The sequence below is a fragment of the Triplophysa dalaica genome, chromosome 2 (genome assembly GCF_015846415.1).
Source record: "Triplophysa dalaica isolate WHDGS20190420 chromosome 2, ASM1584641v1, whole genome shotgun sequence".
NCBI lineage: Eukaryota > Metazoa > Chordata > Actinopteri > Cypriniformes > Nemacheilidae > Triplophysa > Triplophysa dalaica.
The window spans coordinates 478,455-495,379 of NC_079543.1; the positions used below are offsets into that span (position 1 = coordinate 478,455).

The window sequence follows — 16,925 nt, forward strand, 5'->3', positions numbered from 1 at the left end:
GTGTGTGTGTGATATTCTCAATCTGTGTGTGTGTGTCTGTGTGATATTCTCAATCTGTGTGTGTGTGTGATATTCTCAATCTGTGTGTGTGTGTCTGTGTGATATTCTCAATCTGTGTGTGTGTGTGTGTGTGATATTCTCAATCTGTGTGTGTGTGTGTGTGTGTGATATTCTCAATCTGTGTGTGTGTGTGTGTGTGTGATATTCTCAATCTGTGTGTTTGTGTGTCATATTCTCATTCTGTGTGTTTGTGTTTAAAAAAAAATTGTGTGAATGTTTGTGTGTCTATTTATCATTCTGGCTGTGTGAGTGTTCAATTCTCATTCTGTGTGTGTTTGTGATGTCAGGTGGTGGAGTATGAGGACTCTGATAATGTCACAGAATATTTTAAGGAATACACAGAATATCATGAATATGATGAGTATGACTATCAGCCGGCAGAGAGAGAACAACAGATCTACAATGGACAGGTATTGTTCTCTCTCTCTCTCTCTCTCTCTCTATCTCTCTCTCTCTCTGTGCATGCTGGGAGCGTTTGGGGGTGTGTGGAGTTTTTTCGTGGTGAGAAAGGGTGACCGTAGTGCTATTTAAAATTGGTTAAAACATATAAACATATAATACAAAAAAAAAGAAGTTAGTTTGAGTGGTTTGTGGGCCTTTGGGACGGTGCTGGGATGGCGTCGGTCTCAAACGGCGGAGAGCCACCGACACGTGTGTCTTTGAGCAATGGAATCAGGTGTGTTCCTGCGCCCGGAGTGGAGGTGGAAGACGTGTTAATGGCCGCTGGAGAACAGATCGGATTTGAAAACATTTCTTCGGCATCGAGAATGAACAAGGCAGTTGTGGTTTTTGTAAAGGAAGAAGAGTTAGCTAATCGCCTAGTTGTCAGCGGAATTGCGGTAAGTGGCGTTTTTATTAATGTTTCCCCGCTGGTTGCGCCGACGACACGTATAACTATCGCGAATGTGCCCCCATTCATTCGTGATGATGAGATTGAGCGGGGATTAGTTCGTTATGGGAAGTTTGCGATCACACAATCAAAAAGGTTCCACTTCGCTGTAGAAATGCAGCATTGAAGCATGTTATGTCATTTAGGCGGCAGGTGTTCATGTTTTTGAATGAGCCAGATTTGGATGTTTCGTTCAGAGTTTGGCATGAAGGTAAGGCGTACATGATTTATGCAAACTCTGGAAGTATGAGATGTTTTGAGTGTGGAGATGTGGGACATAAAAGGATGGCGTGCCCACATAAAGCCCAGAACGATGAAGAAGTTGCGGGTCCTAGTGACGCTGCTAATGAAGCAAATAGACATGATACTGTATTACATTTGAACACTGAAGAATCAAGTGATGGTCAAGCTCAAAGTATAACTCAAACGGATGATGTTGTTAGCGATGTTGTTAATGATGATGGTGATAAGAATGAAGCTGAGGTGGAGAAAGATGAGGAACATGGCTTGTCTGAACAAAGTTAAAAGGCTGAGATTAATGAAAGTGTAGATGATGAAGTGGCAGGGACATCTGAATGTGTTGTAATGTCTGAGGATGAAGAGATAGGAGATGATGATTCAGTTTCTGACATGTTTGAGATAGGGTCACAGGTCTTAGATGACACGTACACATTGCAGGAAATTGATAAGTTTTTGGATGTAACGTTTGGAAAAACAGTGAAGGTGAAAGACTCTTTTCCGGATATAGACAAATTCATTGGGTCAGGGGGATTGCTACTGAAAACGGCCAGTTACGAGGCATTAAATATAAAAGAGATTTTGCTTGAAAAAAATGGTAAAAAATTTAAGAAAGGAAAAAACGCGTACTTTGGAAGGAAAATAGTAAAACTAAAAAAAAAATGCACATGGTGATTTCTAAACTTTGTGAGTTACATTTGTTCCTGTCCTGTCTATTTCCTTTCCTCCTTATTATGGGGTATTTGAGGGTGGGGTCTTTAAATATAAATGGAGGTAGAGATAGGAATAAGTTAGCTACAGTCTCTAAGTTTTTCCAAATTAATCGGGTTGATGTAGTTTTTTTACAAGAAGCCCATACTAATAATGAAAATGAATGGAGTAGGTGGTGGGAGGGAAAGCTTATTTTAAGTCATGGGACAAACAAAAGTGCAGGAGTAGCAATTCTATTTTCTAAGAATATAAATGTAAAAATTTTAAGTGTAAATGAGGTTGTAAAAGGTAGAATGTTATTAACTAAAATAGAGATTGAAAAAATGGTATTTATTTTAATGAATGTTTATGCCCCAAATAATGGGGTTGAAAGGATGGATTTTTTTATAGAAATGAGACAAGAAATTCGGACACTTAATAGTAATGAATGTATTGTTTTGGGAGGAGATTGGAATTGCACCACAGATTTTACAATTGATAGAAATGGTGAAGAGCCAGATAGTCGATCTAGTAATGTGTTGATGAAAGAATTAAATGAATTTGATTTACTAGATGTATGGAGAATGATCAATAAAAAAGCCAGACAATATACTTGGCTTAAAGTAACGGATGAGAGAATCTGTGGTGCATGACTAGATAGATTTTATTTGGGTAAATTATGGAAAAAAAATAGGGTGATGAATACTTCCATTTTGCCTAACGGTTTTTCAGACCATCACATGGTTATTTTTGATTTTCATTTTAAAAGTTCGTCAAAATGTATTTTTTATTGGCATTTAATGCTAAATTATTACAAGATGTTCATTTTTGTGAATTATTTGATCTGTTCTTGAAGAAATGGAAAATAAAGAAAGAATCATTTGAAAATCTCAGTCAGTGGTGGGATGTGGGTAAAGTGAACATAAGGATTTTTTGTCAGAATTATTCATCATGTACTGGATCAGTGGTAAAGAAAACTGTGGAAAGATTACAAAGAGACATTGAACTTTTAGAAAAGGAATGCTTTTATAATAATGAACTTGTGCATGATGATGCCTTACGAAGGAAAAGGAGAGAGCTTGGGACTTTCCTACAGGAACAAGTAAAGACAGAGTTAATAAGGGCAAGATTTTGCTCTATTAAAGACATGGACACTCCAAACACTTTCTTTTTTAATCTTGAAAAGAAAAGTACAAAACAGAAACAAATGTATCATCTTCGTCGCCATGATGGTTCTATAAAAACAGATCCTGTAGAAATAAGAAAGTTGGCAATGGAGTTCTACTCACAACTATATACTTCTGAACACTGTGACACCGAAAGTGCTGATGATCTACTGAGTAATCTACCAAAGCTTGACAGTGAGCAGAAAAAGGCTCTGGATAGTAATATTACTTTTCAAGAGCTGACAGAGGCAATACAGCAGTTGTCCAAGGGTAGATCCCCATGAATTGATGGATTGACTGTGGAGTTTTATCAACATTTTTGGAGTGTGTTGGGAGAAGATGTTTATGAGGTATTGTCTGAATGTTGCAAAAGTAAGAGTTTTCCGATAAGCTGCAGTAGGGCAGTACTCTCCTTACTTCCAAAAAAAGGAGATCTAGGTCTTCTAAAAAATTGGAGACCGGTGTCATTACTGTGTGTTGACTATAAAATATTTTCTAAATGTTTAGCTAATAGACTAAAGGCTTATCTAAGTTTATTGGTTCAGAAGGAACTGACATACTGTATTCCTGAAAGGTCTATAATGGACAATATTTTTTTACTACGTGATGTTATGGAAATAAGTATATTTCAACTATGAAATTGGTTTTCTTTCTTTAGATCAAGAGAAGGCATTTGATAGAGTAGACCACGGTTATCTCTACAATGTTTTAGGGAATTTTGGTTTTGGGGACATATTTATTTCATATATTCAGTTGTTGTAATCAAATGCATTTGTTCTTGTGAAAGCTGGTGGTGTTTTAAGTGCACCAATACCTGTTTTTAGAGGAATCAGGCAGGGCTGTCCACTCTCAGGACAATTATATAGCCTTGTGATTGAGCCTCTTTTGTGCAGGTTAACAAGAAATCTTAATGGAGTCTTGATTCCAAATGGAGACATAAGTTCTATGGTGTCTGTGTCGGCATATGCTGATGATGGTACGATTTTTATTACAGGCCAAGACGATGTTACAGTTTTAACTAAGAATATTGAACAATATGAAATGGCATCCTCAGCTAGATTAAACTAGGGGAAAAGTGAGGGTTTTATTATTGGAGAGTGGATGAGAAAAGGACCCCCACAGCTTCCTGGTGGGTTGAAATGGGGTAGGGAAGGGTTGAAAGTTTTAGGTGTATATCTAGGGAATAACAAATTTCAGGAAAAAAATTGGGAGGGAATGTTGGAGAAAGTAATTGCTCGATTGTCTAAATGGAAATGGCTATTACCACAGATGTCATATAGAGGGAGAGTTTTGGTTGTTAACAATCTAACTGCCTCTACGCTGTGGCACCGGATAATGGTAATGGAGCCACCGGATGAACTGATTTGCCTTATACAGAGAGCATTAGTGGACTTCTTCTGGAGCGGGCAGCACTGGATCCGAGCAGCTGCACTGTACCTACCTGTACAGGAAGGAGGACAGGGTCTTGTGGATGTGAGGAGTCGTATCCTTGCTTTTAGAATTCAAGCAGCACAGAGACTCTTGTACAATAAAGATTTGACTTGGGCCCAAACTGCTTGTGCTTTGCTACAGAGAGTAGGAGGATTGGGCTTGGACGAACATTTATTCCTAATAAAACTGGAGGAGGTGAGCTTGTCCAAGATTACACCGTTTTACAGGTCTATGTTGAAGGCATGGAGAACTGTTTTTAAAGCAAAGAGGGACATTGATCATCAAGGACATTGGGTTACTGAAGAACCTTTGTTTTTTAATCCACTGATACAGACAAGACTGTTATCTTCTGTGAGTATACAAACATGCTTAATAAAGAATAAAATTGTAAAACTGGGGCATCTCTAAGACGATAATGGATGGCGATCAGTAGAGAACCTCACAGAGGTGACAGGATTACGATCATTAAGACTCACAGCAAAACTGATGGAAGAGATTTTGAATGTAATACCAAGCAGCTACAGAGAGACCATTGCACGAAAAGAAAATTATACTATTGGATTCCCTGACATAGAAATTGCGCCAGGAAGTAATGAAGATCTGGAAGGCGAAGACGCTGGTTCAATTTTGTCCTATATATAATGGGATTATATAGTAGTGATATGTAGAAATGTATGAGTTTTGAAATGTAAAATATTAAAGATTTATAAATCTCTCTTTCTCTCTCTCTCTCTCTCTCTCTCTCTCTCTCTCTCTCTCTCTCTCTGGTGGTTCACACATTGAGATGTTTGTGTGTTCTTCTGATTTCAGTCTTCACTCGGTCCAGAGAAAGGGCAGAAAGGAGAGCCGGCAGTGTTAGGAGAGGTGACACACACAATGTTACTATAGTAACACACTGTGTGATTGTATGTGATTGTGTTATGACGCTGATGATGTAATATTGTATTTTTCTGTCTGGCGTTCTGAAGGGGACTCTTGTTATGGGACCTCCTGGTCTTCACGGCCCTGAGGTAACTTCACGTCTCTCATCTGTCGTGTTGTCCAGCAGTTCTTGTGTGTGTGTGTGTGGACTGTGTTTTTATATGTTTGTGGGGACCTAACCCTGAATGAACACCAACACATGGGGACTCGTGTCACTGTGGGACCAAAACTGAGGTCCTCACAACCACACAAGCTTTTTTTAAAATCTATAAATGCAAAAAATGTTTGTTTTGAAAACAAAGTGTTTTTTTGATTCGTGTGTGTTTCTGAACCGTGTGTTTCTGTGTGTGTTTCTGTGTGTGTTTCTGTATCGTGTGTGTTTCTGTGTGTGTTTCTGTGTGTGTTTCTCTGTGTTTTTCTGAACCGTCTGTGTTTCTGTGTGTTTTTCTGAACCGTCTGTGTTTCTGTGTGTGTTTCTGTGTGTGTTTCTGTGTGTGTTTCTCTGTGTTTTTCTGAACCGTGTGTGTTTCTGTGTGTGTGTTTCTGAACCGTGTGTGTTTATGTGTGTGTTTCTGTGTGTTTTTCTGAACCGTGTGTATTGTGCTTTGCAGGGTGAGCCGGGTGAGGCCGGAGCGATGGGTCCTCCAGGACCGATTGGAGATCAAGGAGACCTGGTAACACACACTCACTTACACACACTTACACACTTCAGTCGTCATGACAACCGTTCCAAACACATGTACCTGTGCTGTGTGATGAACTCAGGGCCCTGAGGGTCGTCCAGGATTGGCAGGGGCTGATGGGATACCTGGTCCTCCAGGCACTCTGCTCATGCTGCCAGTGAGTTTACTGTCAGTCAGACTTCACATGAGTTCTGCTCGTGTACACACACACAGGTCTGGAGTCAGTTAATCATGTGTGTGTGTGTGTGTCAGTTTCAGTTTGGTGGTGATGCTAGTCAAGGGCCGGTGATATCAGCTCAAGAAGCTCAAGCTCAAGCAATCCTACAGCACACAAAGGCAAGACACTTGTACCTCTGTTTCAAACTCCACACAAACTAAATCAACTCTACACACACTCGCACAATTTACATCAACTCTACACACACTCGCACGAACTAAATCAACTCTACACAACTAAATCAACTCTACACACACTCACACAATTTACATCAACTCTACACACACTCACACAAACTAAATCAACGCTACACACACTCGCACACACTAAATCAACGCTACACACACTCGCACAAACTAAATCAACTCTACACACACTCGCACACACTAAATCAACTCTACACACACTCGCACACACTAAATCAACTCTACACACACTCGCACAAACTAAATCAACTCTACACACACTCGCACACACTAAATCAACTCTACACACACTCGCACACACTAAATCAACTCTACACACACTCGCACACACTAAATCAACTCTACACACACTCACACAAACTAAATCAACTCTACACACACTCGCACACACTAAATCAACTCTACACACACTCACACAAACTAAATCAACTCTACACACACTCGCACACACTAAATCAACTCTACACACACTCGCACAAACTAAATCAACTCTACACACACACTCGCACACACTAAATCAACTCTACACACACTCGCACACACTAAATCAACTCTACACACACTCGCACACACTAAATCAACTCTACACACACTCGCACAAACTAAATCAACTCTACACACACTCGCACACACTAAATCAACTCTACACACACTCGCACACACTAAATCAACTCTACACACACTCGCACAAACTAAATCAACTCTACACACACTCAAATCCATGTTCACAGAGCCTCAGGAATGTGTCCATTTCACCTGTAATTCTATATTTGTTGTGATGTTTGTGTCTCAGCTGTCTTTGAAAGGTCCACCCGGACCGCTGGGACTCATCGGACGTCCCGGTCCACTGGTGAGTCTACACAACCTTTGTGTGTGCGTGTGTATGTGTGTGAGTGGATGCGTGCGTGCGGGCCTGTGTGTCTCTGTGTGTGCATGTGTTATTGAGAGTGTGTGTGTGTATCCGTGCATGGATGTGTGTGTTATTGATTGTGTGTGTTTTTTAGTGTTTTTGTGTGTGGATGCGTTCGTGAGGGCCTGTGTGACTTGACACGATTTCACTACAAAAATTTCTAAATGCTATTAGATTATTAATGATAATCTTAAATCTATAACTTATTTTATTAGTAAGTTTATTTATTTTTATTTAGCCTTGTTGTGCAAGCACTGTTGAGCTTGTGCAGAGGCAGCAGCTTTTGCCAGAGGGGAACTGGAATCCCCTGGTTGGTCCTGGGTTCTCCTGAATTTTTTTTTCTCGATTGGAGTTTTGGGTTCCTCGCCGCCATTTGCATATTGTAAACTATTTGCCTGGCTGGGGGGGCTGCTTTAGAATTTAGAAGTTAGACATAATTAATATTGCATATAGGAATTTATAGTGCGTTTAATATTTGACCTGTGATTCTCTCTCCTTTATCTCAAATGTGTGCTTTCTGTAATGAAACTCTCGCATCTTGAGACGGTTCGTAATCCAATAGCAGGCATGGGTCGGGGCAGGCAGCAGACAATCTTAATCCAGTGGGAGGCGTAAGGCGAGGCAGGTGGCAAACAATCTTGAGTTCCAGTAACCAGAGATCAGAGTCCAAAGACAAGCAGCAAACAAACACGAAAGGTATAGGCAATCCAGAGGAAATACACAGATATGCAGGTAGTAGGAGATACAGCTCAGAAATGTTAACCGGGGCCAAACAAGACTTCGCAAAGATCCAAGGAGGGTACATGACTTAAATAGCTCCCACAATGAAGTTCAGGTGTGCAAGTAATCAGCAACAGGCATATGGGAAATGGAGTCCAAATAGGTTCAATATTCTGGGGAGGGAGCCCTCTGGTGGCGAACGGAAGAGTCTGCAGGAACCTCATTCGTGACATCTTCAGTGTGCGAGTGTGTTTGCGTCTATGTCAATGTGTGTAAGTATGTATGCATATTGTGTGTGTGGAGCATTTGTATGTCTGTCTTTTGTGTTTTCACCTTTTTCTTGTTTTTACAGGTGTATGCCTTTAGTTGTTTTTCTTGTATTCAATGTGTCTCATGTACAGCTGCTTTGTAACAATGAAAATTGTAAAAAGCGCTATATAAATAAAGTTGAGTTGAGTTGAGCTGTGTGTGTCTGTGTGTGTGTGTGTTATTGATCTGTCTGTGTGTGTACTTGTACATCTATCTTTATGAGGACCAGTTTGAGTTTTAGACCAGCAGAGTGAGGACTAAGAGAGTAAAGTGAGGACATTTTCACTTTCTGAGACCCCTTTAAAGGGCTGTTTGAGGGTCAAGACCTGGTTTTAGGGTTTAGGTTATAATCAGGTTTAGGTTAGGGTTAGGGTCAGGCAAACATGTGGGTTTTTGAGTGTGCGTGTGTTATTAAGAGTGTGTGTGTGCATGTGTGTGTATTAGTGAGAGTGTGTGTCTGTTTGAGTGTGTGTGTGTGTGTGTGTGTGGTATTGAGAGTGTGTGTGCATGTGGGTTATTGAGTGTATGTGTGTCTGTGTGTGCGGGTAGGGTTGACACATCAGAATGTGATTTATTTCATGCATTGGACGTTGTTTTGTCTTGTGCATGTTCAGTGTGTGTATTGAAGTTTGTCATGATGCCTCTATATACAGTCTGTATGCACGTTCAGTATGTTAGTGATAACGTACAGACAGCCGGCTGCTTGTACATTATCCTGCTTATTACACGGCTAATTGCCACATGAGAAAAAAACTGTACGTAAAATGTCTTATTAGCTAACTTTTACTGAATACAGACCATCTGTGAGGAAAAGACGTTTACTTTGGGTTTTAAGGTAAAAAACGATGTTCAAATGTCATGAACAGGCAATTTGGTTATATGTTATATTTGTAACATAAATAAATATGAGGGGGCACGGTGGCTTAGTGGTTAGCACGTTCGCCTCACACCTCCAGGGTTGGGGGTTCGATTCCCGCTTCCGACTTGTGTGTGTGTGGAGTTTGCATGTTCTCCCCGTGCCTCGGGAATTTCCTCCGGGTACTCCGGTTTCCTCCCCTGGTCCAAAGACATGCATGGTAGGTTGATTGGCATCTCTGGAAAAATTGTCCTTAGGGTGTGAGTGCGTGAGTGAGTGAATGAGTGAGTGTGTGTGCCCTGCGATGGGTTGGCACTCCATCCAGGGTGTATCCTGCCTTGATGCCCGATGACTCCTGAGATAGGCACAGGCTCCCCGTGACCCGAGGTAGTTCGGATAAGCTGTAGAAAATGGAATGGAATGGAATATAAATATGACATATTTATATTTCATTTGTCCAACAAGAAAAAGTCAAACTGATTTGCTGCCCCCGGGTTACCGTGTGTTACTAGTTTTGAGTGGTTGTTATATGGGAATATAACACTGCGTGTGATTAATAATTAGAGGATACAGTCCTAATTCTGCTCTGCAGGCGTTGTTTGGAGTTTTTCTCTGTACCCGTAGAATGTTTTTACACATTTCTGTTTGCAGAATCTCTATTGGGTGTTTGTCCCATTGTGTTTCCATCTCTCTCTCTCTCTCTCTCTCTCTCTCTCTCTCTCTCTCTCTCTCTCTCTCTCTCTCTCTCTCTCTCTCTCTCTCTCTCTCTCTCTCTCTCTCTCTCTCTCTCTCTCTCTCTCTCTCTCTCTCTCTCTCTCTCTCTCTCTCTCTCTCTCTCTCACTCCTTCTCTCTCTCTCTCTCTCTCTCTCTCACTCCTTCTCTCTCTCTCTCTCTCTCTCTCTCTCTCACTCCTTCTCTCTCTCTCTCTCTCTCTCTCTCTCCTCTTCCTGTCACTATATTACCTTATATATCATATATCAACCTTGATTAGAATTGATTCAAGGAAAGACATGAAACAGCTTATTTAATTCATTCAAATAAATAATAGATTTACATTTATGCATTTGGCAGACTTACATTGTATTATCTTATACATTTATACATAGGTTTGTGCAATCCCCTGGGATCAAACCCACAACCTTGCGTTGTTAATGCAATGCTCTTACCACTGAGCTACAGGAAAGCTGTCTTAATAAATAATAACATAAATTATTCTTATTAACTGACCAAAGTTTGTTGTTGTGTGTTGTCAGGGTTCTTCAGGGTCGAGGGGGTTGAAGGGGGATCATGGATCAACAGGACCGCCGGTATGAGTTCATGTGTATTATAACCTGTAGTCTCATTCTGATTGGATGAGAGGTGTTAATAGATCAGTGCTGGAACCCTTCCAACAAAATAACTTATGTTTTGTTGTGACACAGTTATTTATTTCCTCACATATGTCAGGTAAAATCACAAACATGTCAGGTAACAAGACACGCATGTCAGGTAACATCACACGCATGTCAGGCAACAGCACATACATGTCAGTTAACATCACACGCATGTCAGGTAACATCACACGCATATCAGGCAACAGCACATACATGTCAGTTAACATCACACGCATGTCAGGTAACAACACACACATGTCAGGCAACAGCACATACATGTCAGTTAACATCACACGCATGTCAGGTAACAACACACACATGTCAGGTAAAATCACACACATTCAGTTTCTCACAGAGACAACTGAGACAGAACACTGCTCATAATAATATTAATAATGTTTTGAACATTAAACAGCTGCTGCTCATCACACACAAGCGCACATGAATCACGTGATGTTGTGTTTTTGTGTTGTATTTGTAGGGTCCTCGTGGGTTACCAGGTCTTCCAGGACAGAATGGTAAAATGGGGAAAAGAGTAAGTTGAGCACCACACACAACACACATCATCTTCTGTAACACATTACAGTACACACACGTGTGTGTTTTAACAGGGCCGTGGAGGGAGTGATGGAGGCCGAGGTGAACCAGGTGAAACAGGAGCTAAAGTGAGTCTCTCTGTCTCTGACATTTACCTGCTGTTCATGCGTCACTTTATTTCTCTCTCTTGTTGTGGTTAAGTGACATTAAGGATCTCTTTCTCTCTCACTCTCTCTCCCTCTCTCTCTCTCCCTCTCTCTCTCTCTCTCTCTCATTTCCGGTGTGATTGTTGAGCGTGAGTGTACGGAGTAGCGTGAGCGCGGTGCAGAGTGGTGTGAGTGGATTTTGATTACTTTCCTTTATTTCCTATTAATTCTGTCTCTGATCTTACCATTGTGTTTTCTGGGGCCGCGTGCTGTCCATTTTTGGAAGTATGACGGCCCAGCGAGTGCACGGTTTGTCCAAACTCACGTGGCGTCACGCAGTTAAGGTGGCGACTTACCGGTGGATCAGGTCACAGTAGAAAATCATGGAGTGAATGAATTAGTTCTCCCCGGCATTGTCAAGAATAAGTCTAAGATTGATGAGAACATGGATATTTCAAATGTAAATATAGTGCCGGACCAAACGTCCTCTACAGAGAATATCATTTCAAGTGATGAGTTAATGATGGATATGGATCAGGCTGTCTTTAAAGCACCTTTAAAGAGAAAAAAGAAAGATAAGGTTTCAGAATCGAAATAAAAAACACACACCAGTTTTGAGTTTGCTGTTCTGAAGAAGCGTTGTCTGATGTGAACCATGCCTCGCACAAAAGAGCTCTCAGAAGACCTACGATCAAGAATTGTTGACTTACATGAAGCTGGAAAGGGCTACAAAAGTATATCTAAAAGCCTTGATGTCCATGTGTCCACGGTAAGACAGATTGTCTACAAATGGAGAAAGTTCAGCACTGTTGCTACACTCCCTAGGCGTGGTCGTCCTGTAAAGATGACTGCAAGAGCACAGCGCAGAATGCTCAATGAGGTGAAGAAGAATCCTAGAGTGTCAGCTAAACACTTACAGAAATCTCTGGCACATGCTAACATTTTTGTTGACACATCTACAATAAGGAAAACATTAAACAAGAATGGACTTCATGGGAGGACACCACGGAGGAAGCCACTGCTGTCCAAAAAAAACATTGCAGCACGTTTGAAGTTTGCAAGAGAGCACCTGGATGTTCAACAGCACTACTGGCAAAACATTCTGTGGACAGATGAAACCAAAATTGAGTTGTTTGGAAAGAACACACAACGCTATGTGTGGAGAACAAAAGGCACAGCACACCAACATCAAAACCTCATCCCAACTGTGAAATATGGTGGAGGGGGCATCATGGTTTGGGGCTGCTTTGCTGCCTCAGGCCCTGGACGGATTACTGTCTGTAATACGTCTCAAGACATGGAAGGAAGGAGGCGGGAACCGGCAAACATTTAAACAAACATTTAATAAAGTAATAATAGCCCGCGGCCCCTCACGGCCGACCGCCGGCGAACATAGCACAAACACAAACACAAATACAAACATGTTTGGGCCCGGTCCTCTCTCATCGTACCTTCTGTCAGCTCGTTCTTTTATGCTTCCGATCTCCACCATCAGAAATGCGGAGCCGGTGTGCGCACAGCTGATAGACATTATCACTCACGCCACCGGCCCCGCCCCTTTGTCTAAAGGCTCTCGCCACGCCTTCCTCGCTATACTGTCATCGATGGAAAAATGAATTCCAAAGTTTATCAAGACATTTTGCAGGAAAACTTAAGACCATCTGTCCGCCAACTGAAGCTTAACAGAGGATGGACGATGCAACAGGACAACGACCCAAAGCATAGAAGTAAATCAACAACAGAATGGCTTCAACAGAAGAAAATACGCCTTCTGGAGTGACCCAGTCAGAGTTCTGACCTCAGCCCGATTGAGATGATGTGGCATGACCTCAAGAGAGCGATTCACACCAGACATCCCAAGAATATTGCTGAACTGAAACACTTTTGTAAAGAGGAATGGTCCAAAATTTCTCCTGACCGTTGTGCAGGTCTGATCTGCAACTATAGGAAACGTTTGGTTGAGGTTATTGCTGCCAAAGGAGGGTCAACCAGTTATTAAACCCAAAGGTTCACATACTTTTTCCACCCTGCACTATGAATGTTTACATGTTGTGTTCAATAAAAACATGAAAACGTATAATGTTTGTGCGGTATTAGTTTAAGCAGACTGTGTTTCTCTATTGTTGTGACTTAGATGAAGATCAGAACACATTTTATGACCAATTTATGAAGAAATCCAAGTAAGCCCAAAGGGTTCACATACTTTTTCTTTCAACTGTATTTAAATCCCTTAAAGCCTTAGAAGAGGAAATTCTGAAATTTCAAGAAGTGGCACAGTCAAGTGGAAATCAAGAACATATTGAAGCCCTTTTTTTAAAGAAATCTGTGTTGTCTGACATGCAAAGAGCGAAAGCACAGGGGGCTCTAGTTCGATCACGTTTTAAAGATGTAGACCAGATAGATATGCCTTCAAAATTCTTTTTTAGCATAGAAAAATGAATGGTCAAAAAAGTGTCATTCATTCTTTACTTTCTGAGACTGGTTCTCTGATATCAGACCCTATTGAAATTCGAAAAAGAGCATATGCTTTGTATGAAAAACTGTATAGTTGTGAACACAGGGAAGATCAGGTCGTTGAAAAGGGTTTCTTTGAAGCATTACCAATAGTCTCTGGAGACGCTAATGCAGCACTCAAGAAGGCTATCAGCCTAGCTGAACTGCATGAAGCTCTCCAAAGTTTGGAGAATGGCAAGGCCCCTGGGATAGACGGAATCCCTTTTGAGTTTTATAAAGCTTTTTGGCCTGTGATAGGGGAGGATCTGCTGGCAGTTTTCAGCGACAGTTTAGTACAAGGGCGGGTCCTTACCCTTTTGTCAAAAAAAGGTGATGTAAGAGACATTAAAAACTGGAGACCTGTATCTTTGTTGTGCTGCGACTACAAATTGCTCTCAAGTGTTAGCTACTAGGATGGGAAAGGTTTTGGAGGAAGTGATCCATTCTGGTCAGTCTTACTGTGTCCCTGGACGTTCAATTTTTGACAATATTCATTTAGTAAGAGATATTTTTGATGTCTCTAAAATTATGGGTTTAGATATGATTTTGATTTCCCTTAGACCAAGAGAAAGTGTTTGATCGAGTAGAATACAACTATCTGTGGAAAACTCTACAAGCATTTGGTTTTATTTCTTATTTTATTGGATATATAAAAGTTTTATACAATGACATTGAGAGTGTATTGAGAGTTAACGGTGGCTTGTGTGCTCCTTTTAAAGTCTGTCGAGGGGTAAGACAGGGCTGTTCTCTGTCTGGGATTCTTTACACATTGGCAATTGAACCACTTGTGTTTTAGAAGGGGTATCTGTACAGGCATGCAAAAGCACTTTATGTTTATCAGCATATGCTGATGATGTTGTCATAATACTTAATAAGCAAAATGATGTGTACAGTTTATTAAAAAAATTGAGGAATTTTGAAATCATCTCTTCGGCTAGAGTAAACTGGGGTAAAAGTGAAGCAGTGTTAATAGGAAAGTGGGAAAGTGTGGTACCAATACTTCCAATGGGCTTAACCTGGAAAAAAGATGGTTTAAAATATTTAGGAGTGTTTTTAGGAGATGAAATGATGGTTCAGAAAAATTGGGAAGGAATAATCGAAAAAATTGAAGGTCGGTTAATGAAATGGAAATGGATTGTAAAGAGTTTATCTTATAGAGGACGTGCCCTTATTATTAATAACTTGGTGGCCTCTTCTCTATGGCACCGACTGGCTTGTATTGACCCACCTGCTTATTTACTTGGGAAATCCAATCTATTTTAACTAATTTTTGGGGGGATAAAATGCATTGGGTGCCTCATAATGTATTGTATTTGTCAAAGGAAGAAGGAGAACAAGGACTCGTACACCTACAAAGTAGGACTGCAGCTTTTCGATTACAACTCATACAGCGATTCCTCACCGGCTCAGAGAACTTAATTTTGAGGCCAGTGGCCAGCATGATTTTAAAGACTGCCACAGGACTATGCATGGATAAGTCTTTGTTCCAGTTGGATCCCAAAAAAGTCATCACATCAAGGATGCCAGAGTTTTACAAGAACCTTTTTAAAGTATGGGATCTCTTTAAAGTGGAAAGAACTTGTTCTATGTCATCATTATTCTGGCTGTTGAAGGAACCCTTGATCTATGGATCACGTTTGGACTCTTTGGGTGCATATCGGACATTGACTGCAGCTTTAATTAAAGTTAAGATTATAACTGTTGGATGTTTAGTCAAAGTGGCTGGCCCAAATTTTGAAAAAGCTGAGGAAGTAGGTGTTCTGCTAGGAGTGAAATCCATTCGAATTGTTACACAAGTACTAAAGAAATTACAATCTGTGTTAACAATAGAAGAATTAAAAATGCTTCAAGGTTAAAATGAAGGGGAATTCATCCCTAATGAGAATGATCGGTTTCCTAATCTGGTTCTTTCACAAAACTTTGGTGATTGCACAGGGTTTTTTTTGGAATCTGGAAATGTGTCAGATATGGATTTGGATGAAAGCAATGGGAAAACGCTGAATAAAGCTTGTGTAAAATCTCTTAATAAAAAGGGACTACATGATAGGGTTGACACACCGTGGCGTACTGTTTTTAAATTGAGTAATAATATTAGACCGGAGTGGAGAGCACTGTACAAGCCACCGTTAACTAAAAGAGCTGGAGATCTACAATGGCGAATTCTGCATGGTATTATCGCTGTTAATGCTTTTATTTCTGTTTTAAATCCAGATGTTAGTAATGGATGTCCTTTTTGTCTTCAAAGAGAGACTGTTTTTCATATCTTTTTACACTGTACAAGGCTTAAGCCATTATGTGATGGTTTGCAAAACCTCTTTAAATCTTTTAATGAAGATTTTTCTATGCAAACTTTTATCTTGGGTTTTAAATATGTTAAAAAAAGAAAAGATGAATGTCAATTGCTTAATTTTATTTTGGGTAAAGCCAAAATGGCCATCTACATTAGCAGAAGAGATAAGATTGAGCGAGGAATTGATTATGATGTTGAATGGGTATGTATAGCTATGGTAAAATCAAGGCTTTTAATTGATTTTTCTTTCTACAAAGCTATGGACTCCTTACATATTTTTGAAGGAATTTGGTGTCATAGAGGAACTTTGTGTTCTGTCATTGAAAAATAATTTTATTTTACAATTTCCTTTTGAAAAGTTGTGTGTTTTGATCTGACCAATTATTTTTGTTACATAAAGATGTTTGAAAAATTCTCTCTCTCTCTCTCTCTCTCTCTCTCTCTCACACTCTCTCTCTTTCTATCTATCACTCTCTCTCTCTCTCACTCTTTCTCTCTCTCACTCTCTGATCTATAGGGTGACAGAGGGTTTGATGGGTTACCGGGTCTTCCTGGAAACAATGGTCACAGGGTAAATGATCTTCCATCAGGACTCATTAAAACTCATTATGTTAAAGAGCCTCATTATAAGCGACAGATGTGTGTATGTCCTTATGTGCGTGTGTGTGTGGCGTGTGTGTGCTCTGCAGGGAGATACAGGCAAGAAAGGGCCAGCCGGTCCACCAGGAGGCCCTGGAGAAAAAGTGAGTGAAAGTTTCTTTGTGTGTGTGTGTGTGCGTGCATGTGTGTG

At 40.5% G+C, this 16,925-nt stretch overlaps 1 protein-coding gene across 2 annotated transcripts in view; it reads left to right on the forward strand.

Annotated features, from left to right (window-relative positions):
* The window catches only part of col5a3b (collagen, type V, alpha 3b), a 52,088-nt gene that overhangs the window by 14,168 nt on the left and 20,995 nt on the right, over window positions 1-16,925 (forward strand). The window contains exons 7-18 of one of the 2 annotated variants that reach the window (XM_056767733.1): window positions 348-470; window positions 5,284-5,337; window positions 5,442-5,483; window positions 6,006-6,068; window positions 6,160-6,234; window positions 6,330-6,413; window positions 7,294-7,350; window positions 10,550-10,603; window positions 11,151-11,204; window positions 11,281-11,334; window positions 16,653-16,706; window positions 16,825-16,878. In XM_056767733.1, coding sequence (XP_056623711.1) covers window positions 348-470; window positions 5,284-5,337; window positions 5,442-5,483; window positions 6,006-6,068; window positions 6,160-6,234; window positions 6,330-6,413; window positions 7,294-7,350; window positions 10,550-10,603; window positions 11,151-11,204; window positions 11,281-11,334; window positions 16,653-16,706; window positions 16,825-16,878 — 768 coding nt within the window. Of the gene's footprint in view, window positions 1-347; window positions 471-561; window positions 900-5,283; window positions 5,338-5,441; window positions 5,484-6,005; window positions 6,069-6,159; window positions 6,235-6,329; window positions 6,414-7,293; window positions 7,351-10,549; window positions 10,604-11,150; window positions 11,205-11,280; window positions 11,335-16,652; window positions 16,707-16,824; window positions 16,879-16,925 lie in introns of those variants that run through there. The other variant, XM_056767740.1, reaches the window with a different exon arrangement.